Genomic DNA, 23,299 nt, shown 5'->3' on the forward strand with positions numbered 1-23,299 from the left:
ATTAGGTTAAATATTTGCAATTTAAATTAAAGTGTCCATAGACATCAACCATGAGCTCTCCTATTGGTCAACTCAGTTTGTTTACTGGTGGCTATAAACTATAGACTGTATAGAAAGATGCATGACATGACAGCTCCTCAAAAGTGAAGCCAAAGTCTCATTCACCACCTGGTGGCTGGCAGCAGTATAGCTCAGAAATCCTGCATCCTCAATGTCAATGAATGGGACACGGACCAAACGAAAAGGTCAAAGAACAGCTCAAATAACGTTTTCTCAAAGATGGTTTCTGTCATTTTAGGTAGTTCTTATCACACTTATCATTGTTCATATCTTAATTGTTCTGGTAAGTTTGGTTTTAACTAGTTGATGTTATAGAAACATGCTGAAACATGATTGGCAGCTGAGGTTTACATGGGACAGAGGCTTATATTAAAATATTTAGTGCACAAGTTGCCTGCTAAATGCAACCAAACACTTTATCCACCAAGTTCAATCAAAGTATTTTTGCAGTGGCTTTAGCGTTCAGGATGTTGCAGTAAAAAGCCAGTTAAGCTACAAGCACGACTGTGTAAGTGTTTTCACTGAACTCTGTATATTTTCTGTCTATTAATCCCTGCACTAATAAAGCCCTCTCAGAGCCAAAGGTGACCTGATGAAGATCTGCAGTGGCTGGCTCCTCTGTGAGAAATGGGCCAGGCTGACACGTGTCAGCCATGATAAATGAGCAGGTGTTTGGGTCGGTGTTAAGTAAATGGAGTCATTATTGATGACCTCAGAGCTCCCTGTGTGTTGCCAGTATCACTGATGACTTCCAGGCCCCCGCTCCAGTCAAAGGGGATGTTGTGACTCTGCGGGTCAGGGAAGGACTCACAGCCTCGGGGCCAGACTGGAGTGTCTGCCATGGCGGGGTTAAGTTGAATTTCTTGGACTGATGACCTCAGAGCAGGAAGTTCACTGGCACGCATGCAGGGCTGTGTGGCTCTCTGTGGACTCGCTGTGACTTGCTGCTGTCACAAAGATTTGAGCTGAAAGTTTCATTCATGTTTATTACATAGCTTTAGAGATGGCAGTGTCATTTCAGACTGAAATATCTGCCCAACAGAATGAATTGAATTTACATTTGGAACAGATATCTATGGTGGTTAGAGGACACATCCTGATGAGGTTTTTGTTACAGTTATGTGGCAACTAAATGTCTTAACATTTAGTTGCCTGAACACCTACAGTATGTCTGGTTTTGATTTAAACAAGTACCTCTAAACCTGCCTCTTTGAAATGGGATATTTTCTCTGCCTGTGGTAATGCTGGTTGCAGCTTTATTTCTGAAACTGTGAAAGTGACCCTCAGTAATGGAGGGCATATGAATATAAGCAAGTAAAGACAGAAGGCAAGAAAATGACATCACACTTTAGGGCTGCTGTACAAAGAACTGTTCAAAATTCAGTGAAGCTTGACTTAGTATGCACAACCCTGAACTGAGAAATCAGTTATTGTGAACGCGCTGTTGTTGTGATCAACAACGTCACTTGCGTTGTTGAGTCCCAGCCGCCGCTGCCACAAAGCACTGGTCATCTGTTAATTCAAACTTTATATTGAACCTATCACGTGTCCAAATTGTACTTAATTCAACAGTGTACTTCCTTTGTTCCTTTACAATACACACACCAAGTGTGAAGCTGATAAGATGAAGGGTTCTCGAGATATGCATTCTACATACAGACAGACGGAGATTTCTGGAATTGGTAGATAGATGGTGATCATGAGAAGTGTTATACTTCCTATGTATGTTAGCATTGTCATTGTAAGAAGGTTCGTATGATGACATTATCATTTAGCTCAAAGCACCACTATGCTGAGGGGAGCCAATATACCCCATGTAAACTGCTTGTCAAATAAACTTAGACATAGAAAACCTTATATGTCCTCTGAGAGGTGTTTTGTGGTGCAGCACAGGACATTCAAATAACCATCAAATAAACAGAAACAACAATACAAATCATAAATAACAGCCACCATAAATACTACCCTACTCCAGGCAGCCATTTAAAGTGTATAACAATAACCATATACCTGAACATACAGCCAACAGTAAACCATTGAAAGAAACAAAAACCACAATGATCCAGCAGCCATTGTTAATATTATCAGTGTCCAGGCAGACATTTAAAGTGCTCATCAATAACTGTACACCAATGATTATAATCAGAATAAATAGTGGGTAATATACTGCACATCCCAATGTATCCGTGTATTCACATCCACTAGTCCATTTCTCATCCCCTGCTCCAAGCATTGCCCCCCACTCGTCATGGCCACCACATCTTCTGTAATTGAGTTATTGCCATGGGAATAAGTGAGTTTTGCTCGTTCAGTTATCAGGGTATCTATGCCTCTGACGAGAAGGGACTGACTGGAGCTCTGCTGGAAGTGGATGGGACGTATCTAAGTGAACCTCGTCTGTCCTCTCAGTCAGCCTGGTCAGGTACAGGAGGTACAAGTCAGCCTGCTGCTCCCATGGTTGACCCACAGGTCTGAACCTTTTTTCTCCAATTTGTTCTTGTTGAGTGATTTTGGGATGTTGATACCAGCGTTCAATAAAAGCTTATACATAATAACAGATTTATTAAAAAAAATTTTTTCACATTTACTTTCCTAAGAGAAGGGATGACAGTCAAGTTCAGAGCAAACTTTTGATTCCCAGACTTTTCCTCTTTCACCATCGTTAGCTCAAAGCACCACTCTGCCTGAGTGCAGTCTTAGCCTTTGAGCCTTTACCATAGTTGTTGGCTCTTGTCTGTTTCTCAAATCGGATCATTCAGTCAGTGAACTTACATGTATTAAACTGTGTACACAGTATACTCACTGGTGTAGTGTGTGAAGTTTGACAAGATAGTGTTGTCAAACACAGCCATTGTGCACTCACTGGAATTAACGATGTTGCAACAAGTGACCTTGATCGTCGGCTGCCAAAATATCTACCGACTGCTTTAAGCTTGGAAAATATAGAAAGAGCAGTGACTATATGCAACCAATCCCCCCGCCCTATCAGCTCCTTTCAAAATACATGAATGTGCACTGCCTGACAACTGCTACAAACCGATGTTTCCATGATTCCCTGACTAACTTCGAACCATCGTCACTGCTTCAGCCAACACAGCAACCATTTGGAGAATCCATTGCTTTTCCTCAGTTTCTTTCATCCTCCAGGTAATTATAGTGCGCTGCCTGTTGCCATGCCTGTGGATCCACATATGCAGCAAGTGTGAAAATTTAAATCAGGAGACAACCAAAGTCACTACAGTTCATTCAAATCTCTTCACAATCCGTTTAACAATACAGGACAGTTCAGTGAAGACCGTCTTGTCGAACCTGGGGGAAAAATCAGAGATCAACAAAGTCAATTGACAAAGTCACTAATTAACTGATGATGCAACCAAATGTCATGATAAAAATATTATATAAATATATGTTATGGGTATTGAAATACTGACATGTACATTGGACCAGTGTGTAGGTAGACTGTGTCATTTTTTAACTGTATAAAAATGAAAGATTTACCTATGCAACACTGTTAAGTGGGCAACCAACCATCAATATAACTAAAAGTCAATTAAGACATTATCCCCCTTTAAGATTTATGTCAGACTGTAAAGTGGATAATGAAAGTGGTTATGTATTCTGCACATAAATAGGCAGAAAATCTGATTTGACATGAGTTTACTCAATACTCCTCCCCTGTACATGCCTGTTTCCAGGCAGAAAACATGCTTGAGGAAAACCTGGATGGATGAGACATGATATAATCATCACTCTCAGCAGCAGGTTCTGTTGTCTTTTTCCATATGAGAAACACAGCAAGCCCTCTGTCATTGTCACCTGGCCTATAGATACTGTTATCCAAAAGCACTGCAGGTATTTATCACGTTCAGCGTGATGCATATAAGCATGTCACATTGTTACACTTCTCTCAGGATAATCTGTGAATCTTTCATTTACATCAATATCATTACATAACATGCTCCATCTGTTGCTTCTTGTTCGCACAGGGGAAGGCAAACATGCATATCTTTACACAGACAAGAATCAAATTATTCAATTAGGGAGCATATTGAATGAGTAACTGATTCACCACAGTTTACGTAATGACAACGCTGATTATTACAGCCTCTGTAATGCAATTTAGGACCAGCGTGGAGGGCTCATCACTCATGGGAACGTACACTTTTTTGCCTTCATTACCCTGCAGTAATGTGAAAGTGGTATCATTAATATAAATGACTGCAATCTGAGGGGCTTTAATATATATTGCCAGGCTCATATTGATGAAATCAAGGATTCATATCATTTTTGTTCACTCGCCCATTATCCAACATATCCTTTCTGACATAAATCTCTCTCCTGCCTCTTAATGGAATTCATTAAGGAGGTCTTTATGTTCTAATGTGAGAAAAAGCTTGTTGTATAAGTAAGTGAGTGCTTGGTTTTAAAAAAAAGGTGGTTGTTGGGGGGTGGGGGGGTATGGGAGACTTAAACAAAGCCTGCTGAGCTCTAGAGGTTAAGTCCCCCCCCCCCCAACACCATGCCCACAGGAATGTGTGTGTGTGTAAGAGAGTCTTGGAGGCTGTATTGTTGTCTGTGGTGCATCCTGCTCTGCAAACACTGCAGAGCTGCTCTACTCCAAGACTGCGAGGCTTGGACTTGGGAAGGAGCCTGTGATGTGGGAGGTCTGAATACCAAACAGTCAAACAAGGCATCATATGATATAGTTGCTGTTTGTTGTGTGAAAGCAACAAAAAAAAAAAAACATCTGTGCTGAAGTTGCGTGGTCACAGAACTTTTTCACTCTCAGGAAAAACTAGCTTGATGCTGTTTAACCAGCGTGAACACGGCAAACCTCCAGAACAAATAGGAGCTAAAGGGCAAGGCCGTGGAAATCACTGTTGTCTAGTTATTCTCTTCCCCATATCTTTAGGTTATCCTACTTCCCGTCTTTATTGTTTCCACTTTCTTTTTAATCAAGCACAGTATTTTGAGTGGATGTGCACTCCATGCTTTCTACTCCACTGTCTGAACTTGTCTGGTTCGTTGGTGTTCTTTTTTGCATTTAGTCAGTATATTCAGGTTAAATGTAATGTTTAGAAGATACGTACAGTTATTCACTTTCATTAAATGTAAGATTCCATTAAAAGTGGAAATAGTCAAAGAAACAAAATACACCGTCCAGCATTTCAAAATTTTAGTAATTACCACGTTCTGTAGCTTTCTGTAGCTACAAAAACAGTTGTCATCAGTAACTTAGTGCCACAGTGGTCTATTCTTGATGCTTTTCTAAATGCATAACAAATGATATCAGAATTCGCTGTAATGAGTATGTCAGTGTCAATCTTTATGCAGATGATACAATTGTATTTGTTCCTGGCTGTCACTGAGACGTCAGTGCACCTCTAATGATTTCCATTTATCCCTATTGATCATTGACTTGTTTTAGTGACAGATAAGACCAATATATTCTCTGCATCTACCCGAGTCACATACGATTCTGCCATTACAGCTTTAAATTGTAACCATCTAACTTTTACTGAGCCTTACAAACACATGGTAATTTGACCACAGACTGTCATTCTAAATACATTTGGACCTCAACTAAAAAACCAAAGGTGTTTTGTGTATAGAGTTAAAGGAATAAGAACATTTTGGCAAAAATATCTTATATCTTTCTCATATCTGTACAGTCAATAAATAGTTGAAACCAGCTAAGTGTAGCATAACGAATGGGAACCGCTATCCTGGCTCAGTTTGCTGTTTTACAGTTTCTTGACTATATGACCGCTTGGTGCTGACCAAAATAGTTTAGCACGAAATCTGCTGTAAATCTGTGAATAATGTTTTTTAAACTTGGGCTTTTGCATGGACGGAACATAGACAGTGTGACATGTTAGTAGTGAACTGCAGAGGCGCTGATTTAAATGGAATAAACTGCAAATTGCCATTAAGCTTGATTCTTACCCTTTGAACGTTTTACTGTTTGATGTTAGTTCGTTTGTATGCTGATTGCATGCTTGTCTGACTATGAAAGTTTCCTGTTCTCAGGTCTCTCTTGAATCGTGATTTCGGTAAACCCACCAGATTAAATGCCTGCCTTATGACTCCTGCCTTTAAGAGTAAGAGAATTAGGAAACAGATGTGTCAGGGGTTTTCTTGCTTCAGCACCATTTATTACCGTGACTTTTTCCTCCTCCGCTGCTCTTAATAGAGTTTAAGTCACAGCTACTTGTGCATGTTAATGGCCTTGTCAGAGGTCCCTGCTTGAAGTGTACATACACTTACAGCGACTGTTAACCACAGCAGGACAATTGATTTGTCAAACAGAGTAGTTCAACCACTGCTTATGTCGGGCGTACAAGTGTACTCTGTGGCACTCTTAAGCACTCGCCGGTTCAAGTGAAAGAGATGGTGTTTTCTGAGAGGTCTCAGACAGCAGGAGAATGAGAGGTGTCTGGTTTGACTTTCAGCTCAGCGCCCACAAGCTGCACTTCACCTTCCAGCTGCTCTCCGTCCCTTTGGATTCAAGGCAGGGGAGCGAGCAGGGGCCACAGGGAGGGAGGAGGCAATTGGGTGGTGGTGGGGGTTACTGGACGGGTGGGGGCATGCTCTTGGGCGCACAGGCCCCTGGAAATTTCCGTTTGTATGTTTCAGCTTTTTAGGATGGGAGTGGTTTGGGATGGGAGGGTGGTGTCGGGGGGGGGGGTGCTGCGGCAGTGGTTGGGTTAGGGTTTGGGGACTTGGCTATGAGCCAGACACAGCAGGAAGCCTGCTAGTTTCACACGGACAAAAAGCAGCCTTGGACAGTGGCTGGCTATCTGAGCACAGCTCTCCAGCCATCACCCGAAAAAGAAAAATAACAGGAACTCAGAAATGTGGTGTGCAGGGTGGTGGCACAGATTGACTGCAGCTTACTCACAGCTGCACTCAATATTCATATCTACGCATTTTATCGAGGCAAAGTTAAAGACAGCCAGAGAGGATGGAGCTCCTTTTGTTTGGCTTCCAGCTCAGTCACTTCCAAACCTGCTTTTGATAATGTCAGATTCTTCAGGTCTCATCAATTCACCCTATATTCACCTGACGTCTCCACTCTTCTAGCAGCCAAGGTTTCACTTTGGGTTTCAATTAAATTAGCCATGTGTCAAGTGACCATGTTTACTTGGAAAATAAATGTCCCCTCAGCTGGACTCAGTATATAAACATCCTCATTTACTGAAACTAAACAGACAATCAATCAGGTCCTATTTTAAGTCCATTTCACAATAGGGGACGTGACATGTAACCACAGGAGGGTTTAGAATAAAAAGAATCCTTTTTACAGACTGGAGAAATTGTCACAATTAAAACCTGGTAACAAAAAAACATCTACACAACAAGCATGGTAATTAAGCGTGAAATGTCCTTTTTTCAGACTGAAAGGGATGCCCTAAGTTTATTTGCCTTGGCAAAGTTCCAGCTTTTAAAACGGAGGCAAGAAAAAAGTGAAGGCGAGGGAAGCCAGCAGCGAGAGCGGGAGGTGCCGCTGTGCATCAGGTGGACAGGATGTGTGTGTTCATGTGTGTCAGAGAAGGGAGGGGGTGAGGCAGGGGGGGCAGGTGGACACTGGTGCAGCTTGCTGGGGGCTCGGGGCCCCTAGCAGGTGGATGCACAGAGAATGGAAATCCCAAAAAAAACGGAGGGATTAAGGGGATGAAAGGAAGCTAAGGATTACTAGTCTCCTTTTCTCCACTGAAGACAGAATACAAACCAGGGGTCTCATACCAAAACATCCATTTGTGGCTGGGGGTATAACATAAGGCTAACTGTTCAGTTTTTCAATCACATTAGTGACCAGAAACTCCTATTTGGAAAACCATTCAAATTAGAATTGATGTAATAAGATTGTTACATATAGCATTTTTACACAAACGTTAGTGTTTATAGAACCAAACACGTAATTTTCTTCATCAATCAATCTATCATATATTTCTTTGATGAGTCGAAAATTTGTTTGTTCTGGAAAAAAAGCAGCTTAAATATCTGCCACAGTTTTTTAGGGTCTAAGGTGACTTTATTTTTACCTAAGGTCTAAAAAGTTTGCATCGAAGAAAAGGAAGATTCTTCCACTTGCACCTGAAGAATTGTTGACATTTTTACTTAGTAAATTGATTTATTAAGTTTGACGTTTTGAAAAATGCTCTTATTCACTTTCTGTCCAAGAATTAGATGAAAAGATGATAGCACTTACCAGCACCTCTAAATCTCTTTGATTAACGTGTTGCACTGAACCGTCCACCCTCAAAAAACAACTCAAAACTCATCTTTTCAGAACTGCTTTTAATGTTTGATTATGACGTGTTGTTAAACGCATTATAAAAATGAAATGTATTATTATTTATAATTATTAGTATCTTGTTTGTATTCCTCTACCTTGTAGATAGCCGAATATTTCTTGCACAGGACTGGACTTCAACTTACCGGTTACCTGGCAACCTTATGATGGCAACCACGCCTCAGGGAGTCACTGCTCCTGCCTGAATTAAACAAACAAGATATAACATTTTAATTCGTGAGGATTTGTGGGTTTTGTTTTCTCATGACTAAGCCATGCTAAGAGGCTTCTGCCAATTTGAGTGTTTACAGTAAGATACACAGGTATTGGCTGTAGCTCCATATTTAACAGACAGACATGAGAGTTGTATTAATATTCTCATATAACATTTAAAGAGAAAGCAAATAAGGGTATTTCTCAAAATCTTGAACTACACCTTTAAACAATTCATTTTCAGAATTGTTTCCCATTTCCTGACAATCAACTTGTCATTTATTCACTAAAGGTTTATGTTCTAGTAAGTTGATATAACTTGAGTATATGTACAAGACTTTTATATTTTGCATGATCGTTTATTCTGTATCTGTTAGGCCATATTCATTTGTAATTTACTTAAATATTGTACAATTTAAAGATTTGTGTAAATTGATAATTAAATTGATTCACCTGACTGAAAATCAATATGATCTTACCAAAATAACTGTGTAGTGACTCCCGACGCCTCCACCCCATCCATGCGTTAGTTTATTTCTGTTGTGTATTGGTGAACATGGTCTCTGTCGTAGATCATGGTACACGACATTATTTATTCATAGCCGGGAACGGTAGATGTGGTGCAATCTTCCCCTGAGTATTGTCCATCTGTTGGCTGGACTACTGTACACACTAATGTAATACGTGGGTCCTCAGGAGGCGCCCTAATGGCCGTTCATGTGTTAACACTTCACACTATTTATCTGTGTAATAACACCATCATTAATTAAAATTAGTGCCTTGTCGTTGGAATGTGATTTATCTGTCCCAGAAGAAGGACAAGATAAACAGCAACTAAAGTGTGACCTTACTGGTTTTATTTGATCACCAACGCACTGACAGCAACTCCACCTCTCACAAGACACCTCTAACATGGGAAAACCTCAGGTCTAATTGCTTCCTATAAGACACTCCATAATCCGTCTCTGAGGACTGCTGTACACATCATTTTACACAAAGCTGCAGATAATTTAATTTCCACCCTGGGAGCTTTCAGCATTAGGCTGTAATAGAAAAGGAAGATTGCTGCCAGATTTCCAACCCAAGTGCCTCTGTATCACTATGATCATAAAACTGAAGCAGCGAAATCAGTTTCCCTTTATTGATTGTTTTTCTTATGAATAATAAGAAGACTGTACTTAAGCTGTTCAAAGTTCCCAAATAAAGATTAATAAGTTACGGCGCAATATGTGATACTCAACCCCTCCCAAATAGCAAAGTAGTTTGGGCCCAGATTTGGCCCACACTGCCACGTTGTCATTCAGCCCACATACAGCGTGGAATGATGGCACTTGGGCGCTCTGCTCCTCTTTGCCAGATCGGGGCCACAAGTAAGACATAGTAATACCACATGTCAACCAAAGGTGCCAAAGGTGGCCTGAGTTTGTTTTGTGTTACTTTGGCCATATTCACCATTTACCAGGTGGGCCACTTTCTGTTGTGTCAAGGCCACAAGATGGCCAGAGGTGCCACATCTGGGCTGTGTGTTCTGAGCCGTGATTAATAGTCTCTCATTTTTTAAGCTGTAGTCTTAATTCTCTACAACACATTAGGACTAAAAGTATCAATTACTTGTGCATACTCTGGAGCTAATTACATTTAAATGGAGCATGCTGCAGTTTCACATGCACACAGCGAGTGACACCTTTACATTATGTTGCCTCCATCTGTCACCAGATGCTGTAATTTATGTTGCTGTGAAAAATCCCTGCTTTCCGCAGCAAATTATGAAGAGAAGGTGTTCGACTCAACTGTCCTTTAATGAAATGTAACAAAGTGGGTCGGCAGCAGACAGTTTACATAATCGCTTTCTTTGGTGGGAGAGGATAATGCTCTGTTTCACAGTCTGGAGAGAAATGCATCAGCACACTCGTCTGCATAGGCACATAATAACACGCTTCATCATGTGGTGTAATAGCTCCACACCAGCGTCTGATCACCAGGACTGGATCTGTGTGGCATCTTCAGCGGCTACAATAGACTGCAGTGAGGAGGGATGTCTGCTTTGATCTTTAAATACCCTCTAACGTTAAGGCATGCTCATTGGCTTTGGTATTTTTTTTTTTATTTTTTTATTAACAACTGTTGGGCAAAATGCAGACGCTCCCTTGCATCTCCCTCATGTAGCCGTAGCACAGCAGAGAAAGTGAGAACACCTCTGCTCCCTCTCTCTCTCCCTCCATCACCATCTGTCCTTTTATTCCATCTCATGTCCTCAAGCAGTATCCACACCCCTCTCATAGCAACAGCACGCCGCCGCCCCCCGCGCCTTGCAGTGAATCTCCCCCTTCCCCTGGCTCTTCGCCCCGCACCATGCAGACGCTCCCTTGGCCCAGCCTGACGGTTCGGTGTTCCCCCCTCCCCCACCAGCCGTGCTCCTGTTTCACTCAAAGATGGCGTCGGCTCTAGAGCCCCTGGTCTCTGGCTGCATTTTTAGGCTTGTTGTTGTCTCCGTTTCGCACGGTTTTGGCACCTTCTCCTCGGCGGCTCGACACGATATCCCGGTGAGTAGCAGCGGAAGCCGGACGGAGGGGGACTGAGGGCTTTTTTATTTCTAACACGGCCCGCTTTTTGCCGAGGTTCCCCTCGGTAAACCAGAACCGGACCAGCTCGGGCTTTCTGGTGGGGAACCGCGAGAGGTGGCGGAAGAGAGGGGCACGGAGAGGAGGATGATAGCCGGGGTGGGTGGGGGGCTCTGAGAGGGGGGAAGCCGAGGCCTAGCCACTTCGTTCCAGCGGCCTTGTCTTCAGCGCATCGCGGGCTGTAGCGTTACGTGGGAGGGCGGTTGGCGGAGGGAGGAAGTCGGCGTGGTGGTGTCCGCTTGCAGGGACGCCTCTGAGCGGACACGGGCTGCTCACCCGCACCGGGGGCTGTGGAGGGCGCCGCAGAGCGCGTAATGCTGCGGAATCCACCGCTTCGTTTTCGCACTTGCCCGCTAGCAGAGATGGCCGTCTGCAAGTTGCATTGTGCCTTTTTTTTCAAGGCCGCGATTTCAGGTTAATATCTGAATGTCATTCAAAATCATATTATTGGCCCTGTTCGCTGCGCCGTGGTGCTCGGTATTGTCCCGGATTTTCTGGCGAAGGAGGGAATGCTGTGTTTTTCAGTGCAGAGGCGCCGGCTGACCTATAGTTTCATGCTGTTTACATTTCGGGTTAGCAAGTAACGTAAGTAACATAATCGCAACGTTAGCCCGGTGGCTAGCATGTATCGTTAGCTTGCTAAACAACAGCAGTAAGCGGGAAGGCTTGTTGTCGGACACTTGGCGGCTTCATATCACACCAGTGACAGTAAACAGCAGCAGGAAACAGTCTGGTGATGCGACACTTGTGTCTGCTTACAGTTTTAGCCAGCGTCGCTGCTAATGTTTGCTAACAGTCTGTGTTTTGACTGCATCATGTTTACGTTAGCAACCCAACTAGCCCCATAGTCAACCTGCTAGTGCAGTTTTTTAGGAAGATGTTGTTTACCCTTTTATTTCTCATCGTTTCCATCATATTGTGGCATATATGTACAATTTCTAGTAGTAACCACAGCTTCTGGTCATACTTGTTTGTTGACAGTATTATGCCATACTGGTTGTGATAGTACAGTGATATTACTGTATCACTGAAATTAAGCGTGGTTACACACTAATCAGACAAGCCAGCTGTTTAGTGGTAACATGTGTTGTTAAGATTGTTTGCTCCTCTTCCTAGTATTCATTTATGATAGTAGTGCATGCCCAAGCCTCGTGTTGCTTTCGTAGGGCGAGCATAGCCTTATTTGTGGATCTGTGTGAGGACACTGTAGCAGATTTCCTCAAAAGCATGCACCCTCTTAGATTCTCTGACCTAAGACTGAACTTTGTTGCTGTACTTCCACTTTTATCTGCAACTTTTCACCAACCTCTTTTCTTGTGTGTTTTCTGCAGGATTTGTCAGCTACCGAGGTGCAATAGGCATGAAGGTGATCAGCCCTGGCTGCTCCCTGGGGTGAGATATCTGTTCCATCCCAGAGCTGAGAAGCCCAGAGCTGCTGGTAAAGAAGAAAAGAACAAGTTGAAGAGGAGGGAACGAGAATCAACATCTCATGGATCGTCACTATCCACAGGAAACATTTTTACTGTATCGCCCTCGCCATTATCATTGAAACACTAATTCCATGTCTTGGAGAAGATGAGCATCTTTCACTACACACTTTGAGAACTGGATAATTTAACAGCAGCACAAAACTGACTGAACAGGTGTTGACGGACAAAGTGGGAAACACAACTTTTTATTTCTGAACACCCCCTTTAAAGATCTACTCTACATTTCTCTGTGTACTGTTGGAGTTCAAGTTGCTAATAGACCTTTTACTTCCTCCACGCCCCCTGCTTCTCACCAGGGACCGTCACCTGGCTGGGAGTGGGTGGTGGGTGAACGTGACTTTACCGGGTGGAAGCTTGGTTCAGTGGGTTTGTGCTATGGTTAGCTGCTCCCATCCGTGCTGCTCATACTCAGCTTCTGAGGGACTTTCTGTACGACCCCAGGACAAGGGATAGTAAGCAGGCAGAGGGCAAAGAGGAGGAGGAGGCGGCGCTACGGCGCAGGCCAGGTATTTCCTCGCCTTACAGTCCCTATTGTTTGTCAGCGGCCATTGCAGTAAGGCCACAAGGCCTCTGCACCTACCCAGGCTGCAGCCATGGTGAAACTGGCAAACCCAATGTACACCCAATGGATCCTAGAGGCCATCAAGAAGGTGAAGAAGCAGAAGCAGCGACCGTCAGAGGAGCGCATTTGCAATGCGGTATCCATGTCCCATGGTCTGGACCGCAAAACGATTCTAGAGCAGTTAGAGCTCAGTGTCAAGGATGGAACAATCCTAAAGGTCACAAACAAAGGTCTAAACTCCTACAAGGACCCTGATAACCCTGGACGCTTGGCTCTGCCCAAGCCTAAAGGTGGTGGCAGCTCTGAAAGAGGTGGGGGAGGTGGCAGCAGTAGTGGCTGTGGTAGCTCTCACTCCCACTCTGGGAAGAAACCGGGACTCGACTGGAACAAGCTGATCAAGCGGGCACTGGAGGGGCTCCATGAGCCTGATGGCTCCAGCTTAAAGAACATTGAGCGCTTTCTTAAGTGCCAGGCTGATGTGGCGGCCTACTTGTCGGGCAGCGGCTCCATGGGGCCTGGCCTCTTCCACCAGCATCTGAGGGTGGCCTTGAAGAGGGCAGTGGCCCATGGACGTGTGGTTAAGCAGGGTCCAATGTTCCAGCTCGTCAGCCGCAGCAGCTCCCATGATGATGGGACCGGAACAGTGTCACTGGAATCACTGCCACCTGTACGGTTGATGCCTCATGAGAAAGAAAAGGTAATGTCTGTGCACATAAACATTAAATGGAGCACATCTGATCAAATTTTTTACTGATCCTTGTTGAAAACAAAAGTTTATATATATATATACAATAGACATGTAATAAAGTAATCAGGTGTCAAACACTTTGGTCTTGCAGTGTCAGACATGTCCGATTAGATCACTGATGTCCCGCTGAACCAACAACTGTAGCTGCGTTGTTATTGTGCCAAAAATCGGACATTCTCTCCAGTCCAAAAAGTTTGGAGCGATGGAGGGATAGTGAATAAATGTGTGATAAATATAGAAAACAACGCTTTCTGGCTCCTTTTGCAGTAAACACCACACACATTCAACTTGCGTAGTAAGTGCTGCATGTCTAATTGGCCCCACATAATTTCCTTTAGTACAGTAAGGTCTTAAAATACGTGGCTGTCAGTTGGACGTTTTCATCTGGCATATGGTGTTGTGGTTTACAGTGGGCATATTGCAGAGTAATTTTAGAAGTAGCTGAGAAGAGCTGGGCAGCAGCTGTAAGATCAGGCACATACCAGTGTGAGCATCTCTCCACAAATTGCAGTGTGTATATTATGCTATCAATGTGTGTTTCTGGAAGACAGGCCAGGATGCAGGTTAGACATCACTGAAGCTGGTTTACATTGCATGTGTGAGTGCTATGGTCCAGCAGAGCAATGCCAGAGTGATGCTGGGTGGGTGGCTGGTGGACCAGTTTTTAGCAGTGGATGAGGAGGAGGTCAGGGGAGAGAGTCACATGGCTTCCAGCCTCCTGCAGGGAGTGTGGACCAGCTGCTGGGCTGCTCCCTGTCAGTAGCTGTCAAGAGATGGGTGAAAGGAAGAAAGAAAGACAGAAACAATGACAGAAATAAAGAGAGGGAAAGGGAGGAGCACAGACAAGCGAGTGAGAGGTGGTGTGTAGTGCTGCCAGAGGAAGAGGCCTGGATGACGCAAGCTTCAGACCTCTGTTTCCAGAAAGTGAGAGAGAGGCAGAGACATAGAGGGAGAAGAGAGCGAGAGACAGAATGAGTTAGAGAGAGAAAGAGGGAGAGGCAGACATGCAGGCGACAGAAGAGAGCAGGAACACACCCACTTTTGTAACTTGATCACAGAGCGCAGCCGCCTGCTAACCTCTGGTTGTAAGGGCCAGGGACACGTTCATTCACAGACACACACACACACACACACACACACACACACACACACACACACACACACACACACACACACACCCCCACCCTTACTGCTGCACGCAAAGAAGGAAGCACAGTCCTAACCACAAACTACACGTATCCTGACTTGAGACCACACACACACCTACAGTAATGTATTTCTACAAGCCTGTTAGAACTACACATAACTCTAATATATCTGCCAACCGTTTGGTCCATCATCAGGTCATATGTCACCCAGGTTATCAGACAGTCAGTAGGACAGTAGACTCGTCCTAAACACTGTTTTGACTGGCTACTGGCTTTATCTGGCCCCTGTGTGGTCATGTCTTTGTAGCCACAGAACCCTCTGGTAAAGACACACACACATACACAGTAGGGTAGGATTAGCCTAGAGAGCAGGCTGGAGTCACATGGGGTCTGCCTAACACAGTGACCTGCTTGGCTGCAGATGGTCCACCTATTAAGACAAACAGAGATCAGCCACTTCCTCCTCTAGTGGCTCAGCTAATGACTGGCTGGCTTCCCCATATTAGTTAAATACAAACTCAAACAAAATAATGCATGCCTTGGTGTCAAAGCTTGCTATGCTTTTACAAAGGTGAGCATGAAAGCTCTCATCAAATTCCTAAATTCAAAGTAAATGTGCAGAAAGCAATTTTTAGTGATTCTCCTGTAAATTCCTCCATATTGCACTAATCTAAGATTATGAATGCATGGATAAGGTAAAAAAGTGTTTGTTTTTTAGGCTCCTCTCAGACCATAGAGAAGCTGCTGCAGCAGTGAAGAAGTTGACATTTGTGTCTGGCATTCACACAAGCCTTTTTCACTCTTCTCTGCTCCTTCTTGTGATGTCTCTCCAGAGGAATCAACCTTATTGCTGCTCAGTCATGTGTGTTTTACACGTTGGTGTGTTCATGAACCACATGCTATTCTGTGCCTGTGCAAGTGGCACATGCATCAAAGAGATGGAGACTGTGTGCAAGGACGACGGAGAAGGGTGTTGCATGATCTCTCTCGTCTGTTCCGTTACCCTTCCACTGGCGCATCATTGCCATATTGCTCTGCATGATTGCTAACAGTTACGATTTCCAGAGGAAAGGGGGAGAGAGAGTGTGTGAAGGCTGAGGGGGGGGAGGAAAATAAAAACAAATGGATAAGCACGGGCTTTGACCCCATTTGCAGGGAGATTTGTGTTCTCAACACACTGATGTTTATGTCATTGCGCTCCATTCAAACGGGAACCCAGAACCTATTTCTGTCTCTCTGTCTCCCCCCTCTCACCCTCATAGGGTACCATTGCCAGGTCATGAAGGGGAGTTGAATGGGGGAGCGAAGTCAACCAGGGGTCATGGATATATAGATGGCAAACCTCATTGCCTCCCTGAGCACCCGTTAGCTGTATGAGGATACAGCCATTAGGTGGGATGGGCTTGATGCCGAGCCTTTGTGTGTATATCCGTATACGTATTTAGTCGTCTGAGAGTGTGTACGCGAGCATGCATGCTGCTCCTTCTGTCATAATAGACAAGAGCAATCTCCCTGCCCTGCAGTTGCCCTCTCCTCAGCAGCTGGAGTGGGGTGAACCAGAGTTCTCGATGTCGACGTACAGTGTGATGGCAAGGATGCACGAAAAAACTGACTTGTTAACAACACAAACACACCATGTTGTGGTGATGTAAAAAATAAATGTCATGGTGATTTCCCTCCAAAACATCCCACTGACCCTCTAACAGGATTAGCTAATGACAGCATCGTGCAGCTAATGGTCCATCTGCTGGTAGTAGGTGTATAGCTGCTGCAGTACGTATTGCTTATTATGATCCGTAATGGAGATATTTATCCACTGTAATTCATTCCTTTTAGCCGGTATTAAATCGACACCCACTTGTCTGGATAACATCACACACATCTGCCTCTCTGCTTGTGTTTGCTGAAGGTGAAGACATCATGTATCGTCACTCAGGGGACCGTGAATACAAAATGTCCCCAGACATCGATTATATGCCTTGGGTCCAACCTGCCTCTTCATTTGTTTCTGTATCCTCTGCGCTTCCATCCCCCCTGCTCCTTGCTGCTCCATCATGTTATGTAGTCACAGGAGAGGATTTTGTGCTGTTGCTTGATGAAGGGAAACAATCCCAGGGTTGTAGTACTACACCACAGGAATGCTGGGAGAATGACTCAAGTTTGGAACCATGAAATGGACTCCCTTGACTCTATTGTTAACTTTTCTTGAATTTTAGATTATGGATTGATCCATTTTTTAAAGGAGGAGGGGAAACTTGTATAACTTTGTCATTTCTGCCGCCCCATTTCCTTGACACAGGCATTCATTGTTTCCATTTTGTCAGAGCCCTGGCCTCAGTTGACCCATTATTAGTTCCTAAAGTCAAAAAAAGCCGGGCTCCACTCTGATCACACCAGCTTTAACCTCAAGCTGCACTGCCACCACAGGCTCAGTTCTTACTTGACATTTAGTGGTAAACTACACACCAGCAGAGAGATTGGAAAACTGTGGAGCATTTATTTAAAGGGTCGGTCCAAAATAATCCCAAAAGAACTGCAACAGTTGGGCAGAAAAATGTAATGCCAAACATTTTGTTAATCATTTAATCACTATCATATTCAGTTAATCTGGTGGTTAAAACATCGTTAAAACAGTTAATAATTGCAGCCCTATATCTTAACAAATATTTTCTTCATTTCTCTGTTTTCCCTGTTGTGGTATATAGCCATGCAGATACTTCTCATATTTCTTCTGCTACCCAAAAAATTGGGTCAGAATAAAAAGTTCACCCCCCATTTTCGTGAGCATGCAATCAAATAAGTTTGCCGTTGCTCAGCTCGTCTGTTGTGCCGCCTCCTCTTTGGTGGGAAATTCAACAGGTGAGCCTGCAGATTTGGTGTTGTTGTAGAGTTAGATAGTTGCTTTGTACAAATTCAACAAACTGCCTTACCTTTGTTCGTTACTTTGCTGTATACGATGTAAACAAAAAACACTTCTACACACCGCTTCTCAGATGCTTTGCTATGTTTGTTTGCTCAGGACAGGTTTGTTTGCCAGTATCTTCCATTTGTATAGCCAAACACTGTAACATTAGTGGCTTACTTATCTGATGGGTCAAGAGGTCAAACTGATAGTGAGCACCCTCTGCTGTTTTGTGATGTTCTGACATCATGTTCAACAGGTCATTACAGTTTGAATATTCCACATTCCAATTCAATTTTGAAGTTAGACTGAAAGTGACAGCCCCAGTATTACCATTTCCATTTTTTTTCATTAGATCTGTGTTTGATTGCCGTGCTTAGAAAAACCCAAAGTAAATACTGTCCAACATCAACCAAAGTTGGCAGCAGTCTTTCAGGCGCAGCATGCAACATTGTCTCATTTGGCATCAATGAAATTGTGGCGGAGGCAGTGACAGCAATTTTACAGTCTGAAGTGTGGTCATATTTTGGTTTTTATAAGAGAGCTGAGGTGAAACTTGATTGAAGATGGTCACCGTGTCTGCAGACCATGCAGAAATTAAATCACTGCAGAAGGGAGCAACTGTTGCTGAAATCAAGGCAACTTCCAGCTTTGTTTATGATGTGGAGACTTGAAAATATGGTTTCTCTGTCTAACTTGCTAATAGCCTGTTAGTTATGTAACGTGAAGCTGTCAGTGCTGCCCACTGTTGTAAAAACACGTTGTTGGAGTGGTGCTGCTGTTTGTGCCATGTGTCTGCAGACTATCCTCCCACACATGTACATGTTACATAGCTCATTTAAAATCAACAGTCTTTGAACTGGTTCTTTAAGTGTTCAAGCACGAGAAACACTATAGACTCCTCTATTTATGTCTGTGGATCTTTGCATTTGTGAAGTAGTTCAATAAGGCTGGGTATCACCACTGATTTCCCAAATCGATCTGATTTGATTCAATATTGATTCAGTATGGCATATTTCAGTGTACAATACAATTTGCTTGAATATGAAAGATATTCTCAGAACTGAAGCTGTAAACTGTGCCACGAAACCTCTAACTTGCAGCATAATTTAAAATATTAAGGTATGCCGGTCACAATACCACATTTGTTGGTTGATGCATGTATCAGAAATTATTGTGATAAATTATATTATTGTGAAAAAATGTCATGCCACTGATATTATAGCATAACAATTATGCTTACAAAGAGCAATGAACTTTCTCATAATTCTTAAGAATAGTCTGACATTTGAACACACATAAATAAAATAAACCACACAGCCACAACAATAAATATAATTTACCCTTTAATACATATGAAGCTTTTGGCACAGGATATATGTTACCAGTTCGGTAAACAGGATGGGATGATTATGATTGTATTAGGTTATTATTCTAGTGTTTCCTCTAGTAGTGAGTGTGTCTGCTCGTTGCTCTTCACACACAAACAGACAAATCACATTTATTTAGTTGTGTATCGATGGTGTCGAATCATTAAATCCGGATCGTAACGGTCACTTTAACCCTGATGCCCTGGCTGTGCGAGTGCGGAGGGAGGACACAGCAAACTCCAGCACTGTACAAGCCAACCGCTGCTTCTGCCCTGATCATGAAGCATGGGCGCTGATCATTGTGCAGCGCGGGTCGTAGTGGAAACCCAGAAGTTTTACCTTTTTTGCCACTGTTCTTCAACAAATGGGACACACTCTCTTTGTTGTTATCCGACTCTGCTCCTCATATATCTGCTTCACTGTCTGTGTCGCTCTGTGAGTGTGGGCGGGGCCTGTCTGTGTGTGAGTGTAAACTCCGTCTCGTCCGTCTCAAGACAAAGATATGAGATGAGAGAAGTAACTCGCTAGCTTGCTATCATTTTGCTGCTGTTCTTATGTGAAATGGAGTCAATTATTAGAAAAGGCATATATTTAAATATCTATTCCTCCTTTATATGAATCAATATCAGATCATTAAGATCGATATTAATCTGAGAATCGTTCTTTTAACCCAGCGCTGTTGTTTGGTAACTATAAGTTGTGCCTTGAGACATTGCATATACTCAAATGCAACACATTCAATGGACTGTGAGACACTGCTTCACCTCTTAATAGAAACAACATTAGCAGTGGTGTCGGTGCCCAGGGCAAGCAGCTACCAAGAGCCCAACAGTGGCTTTGATGTGAATGGCATTTGGCAGGGGAAGAGGAGCTGTGTGAGGCCTCGCGTATGGCCAACATCACCAGCCCACCAATGTGTTGAGCAGCTGTGGAAGTGACGGCTGGAGCGTGGCCAGCCCCTGCTCTGTTTGATACAGTGATTTAGCTTTGTGCTCCCTGGCTAACCTCAGCTTTAATGGAGGGTGATGCTTGGCTGAAGGTAGGGCATGCTGGCACAACAGAGAGTCCTCCTCTGGCTCTTGTAGATGTCACATTTACACAAGTTAATTCCAAGCGTTCGAGGGATCTCCGATTTGAAACGCCACGTGGTCTCCTATCGGTTAACTGTTGTCAATTGAGCATTCATGCGTTTGTGTTTGTGTGCTCTTAAATGAAAGTGAAACCATAGCGTGTCAAGGTGTGTCTCGTGACTGCTATCCCTCAGTGCATGTAATGACTTTTGGAACAAGTGTGTGTGTTTGTGTGCTGTCTCTGCTTGCGCGGCGTGTCCTATAACAGTGATCAATGAGTTTGTGTTCGAGTTGGGGGCCGCCATAAGGATCTGTAGTGGTGGTGGGGGTGTGTTGCTGAGATTGGGCTCCCATGTTAATGAGATCCTTGACTTGAGACGAGACAAGGACAACAGTAAAGCTTTCCCCTCTTTCTCTCCTTTCCCAATGCTTTTTATCCTTTCTTTCCTCCTTCTCCATTTCTGCTTCTCCTTTCGTCCTTCCTCTATTGTTCTCTTCTTCACATCTCACTCTTCTGTCCTCTGTCTTTGGATAACATAAGTCAGTATATAAGGGGGTTCCAGGTTACCTGTAGTGGTTTTCTATAACCTATTACCTGCATTTAGAAGGTCTCAGAAAATGCTACACGTTGCCTCAAGTATTAGTTTCAACTTCTCGAAAATTAACTGAAGAATTAGGTAAACACTGGAGCACAGTGCTACATGATATGCAGTTGTTGTGCTCAAGTAACATAAACCAAAGGTGGGTGTGTCAGCTGGGTCGTACTATGGTACCTCCACCTGTTTGTGTATAGGCGTGTATTTATAGAGGAACCCGCAACTTGTAATACATGTTATTATGGACTTAAGGTGGCATGTCAAGTCCACCTAGTAGACGCAGCTAGTAGCTAACAGGTGCCATGAGGTGTGTTCTTGGCTCAGAACAACATTTTGTTCCTGAATCCTGCTTACGTTGGGGAAAAGAAAAAGAGCACATGCCAATACATGAACACACAGGCTTAAAATAGACACTCACACATCCGCACACATTTCAAGTGAAATGTCGGCCCTGTCGACGCTCAACTCTAACGGCCAGTAGATGTGAGAAATTTCTAGAGTGCTGTCATAGTGCAAGAGCAGACCTGGCAGCCAGCTGAGGAAGCTGGCGGAGGTAGAAAAGCCTGAAAGGGGGAGGAAAACCAGCTCTTGGGAGGAATTTGAGGATTGTGTTTCACTGTTCCAATTTCCCTGTCGTGGAGGGAGGATTAGCTTTTCATTTTTTAGTATCTGTTGGGGATTAATTTACAGTAGCAGCCAGTAACTGAAGCTTCACTGTAACACGCATCTCTATACAAGGTGTCTGATTGTGTTAAAGGCGACGCTCCCTCGCTCGCTCACTCTCAGCTCTAGTTTACTCGAGCGTTCTCAGGGTGAGTGGGAGCAGTTTACCTCTTCTGGAGAGGAAGGGGTTAAGCATCAGGAATGATTGAGGTGTTGGCCGCACGCAGGCTGCTCGGAGGACTGCTGCTGCAGATTTTCTCCCGTTTTTTACGTTTCCCATTTCCTTAGCTCTTTTACCCTCTGGATTCTTGTTTTTGTCCTCGCTTTGCCTTTTTTCATACTCTCCTCCTCCTCCTCCTCCTCCTCTTTCTTTCTAGTTGCTGTCTTCCATTTCTCTTCAGTGACTTTGTTGCTTTCTTTTGTTGGCCAATACAGCTATTTTCATCGTAAAATCTTGTAGCGTTATCCAGTACACAATCACCGTTTCATATTATCCTCACCCGTGAAAAATGGTTTCAGAAAATGGAGAGAGAGAGCTAGCGAGGCTCTATCTTCTTCTCACCTGAATGTCTCTCCTTATCTACCTCTCTCTTCACCACTTATTCTTTACAACCCTTTCTTTTTCTCCATTTACCTCTTTCTTACTCTTCCATTGCTCCCTCACTTTATACCTTTTGTTTCTCCCTTTCTGTCTCTGCTGTGTTTTGTGGGTGGGTAAGGTGTAGCGGGGGCTGCTGGAAGTAGCCTGAGTTAGAAGGAAATGAACCCAATAAATCAAGCTCCTGTCCCTGTCTCTTCCCTGCCAGGACCTGGTGCCTACCCAGCTCTCTAAAGCTACGTGCATTTACACTTACGCTGTCCAGCAGGAAACCTTCGAACACCAATTTCACTGAATGTCATGGTGTTGTTCCCCCCCCCCCCCCCCCCATGTTAAATAAAGGATATGGTCCTTTGTGGGTTGGGAGAGATGTTATGACCTTGGCTGTTAGAAAGCCTTTTTTCATGGTTTTGCAGATTACATCACTATGTACAGATTAGTGTTTTTTTCTCCAGCAATTCATCGCAGTTACCACGGCCGTGCTTGAGAATAAGCTGTTCCTCTTAAGAGGCCTTTTCCTTTGTAATTGTTCTGTCTGTAAATCATAGTAACTTGTGATAGACGTTATGCAAGTATGAGTGTATATCAAGAAAAAAATGTTATTGGAGTTTTTACTAAAAATAATTTTGACATTGGTCGTATCTGCCTCCTTCAATATCACATATTATCACAGGCAGTCTAAATGTCTGTGCTCACTAGTGGTTAGCTACTACAAGCTACAGCCTCATAAATGATTTTGAGCATATGAATTGGGTCTGACCCGATTGCGCGAAGCTTAGATTGTTGCCATGGTAATAAATGTCCAAATAAGTATTTAAATTCTGTTTAATTTTAAATGATATGTGTATTATCACGAAAATTCCCCAAAGTCCTCAAACATCCATGGCAACATTTGTGAAGATGGCTGCTGAACAGTCGAGTCCCAGAGATGCCGAAGAAATGTGGCAAATCATGAATCTGAG

The 23,299-nt window shown here is 43.5% G+C and overlaps 2 protein-coding genes across 7 annotated transcripts in view; both read left to right on the forward strand.

The window, feature by feature from the left end:
* cdca2 (cell division cycle associated 2) overlaps positions 1-18,883 on the forward strand; it is a 41,832-nt gene extending 22,949 nt beyond the window's left edge. The window contains exons 15-17 of the mRNA XM_034594849.1: positions 2,432-2,438; positions 2,470-2,477; positions 18,874-18,883. The gene's annotated coding sequence lies outside the window, so the exon portion shown is untranslated. The remainder of the gene's footprint in view (positions 1-2,431; positions 2,439-2,469; positions 2,478-18,873) is intronic.
* The window catches only part of kat6a (K(lysine) acetyltransferase 6A), a 36,397-nt gene continuing 24,053 nt past the window's right edge, over positions 10,956-23,299 (forward strand). For 5 of the 6 annotated variants that reach the window (XM_034594842.1, XM_034594844.1, XM_034594845.1 and 2 more), the window contains exons 1-2: positions 10,956-11,112; positions 12,522-13,939. In XM_034594842.1, coding sequence (XP_034450733.1) covers positions 13,274-13,939 — 666 coding nt within the window. In that variant the 5' untranslated portion in view covers positions 10,956-11,112; positions 12,522-13,273. Of the gene's footprint in view, positions 11,113-11,142; positions 11,290-12,521; positions 13,940-23,299 lie in introns of those variants that run through there. The other variant, XM_034594843.1, reaches the window with a different exon arrangement.

This window comes from Hippoglossus hippoglossus, chromosome 9 (genome assembly GCF_009819705.1).
Source record: "Hippoglossus hippoglossus isolate fHipHip1 chromosome 9, fHipHip1.pri, whole genome shotgun sequence".
NCBI classification, from domain to species: Eukaryota; Metazoa; Chordata; class Actinopteri; order Pleuronectiformes; family Pleuronectidae; genus Hippoglossus; species Hippoglossus hippoglossus.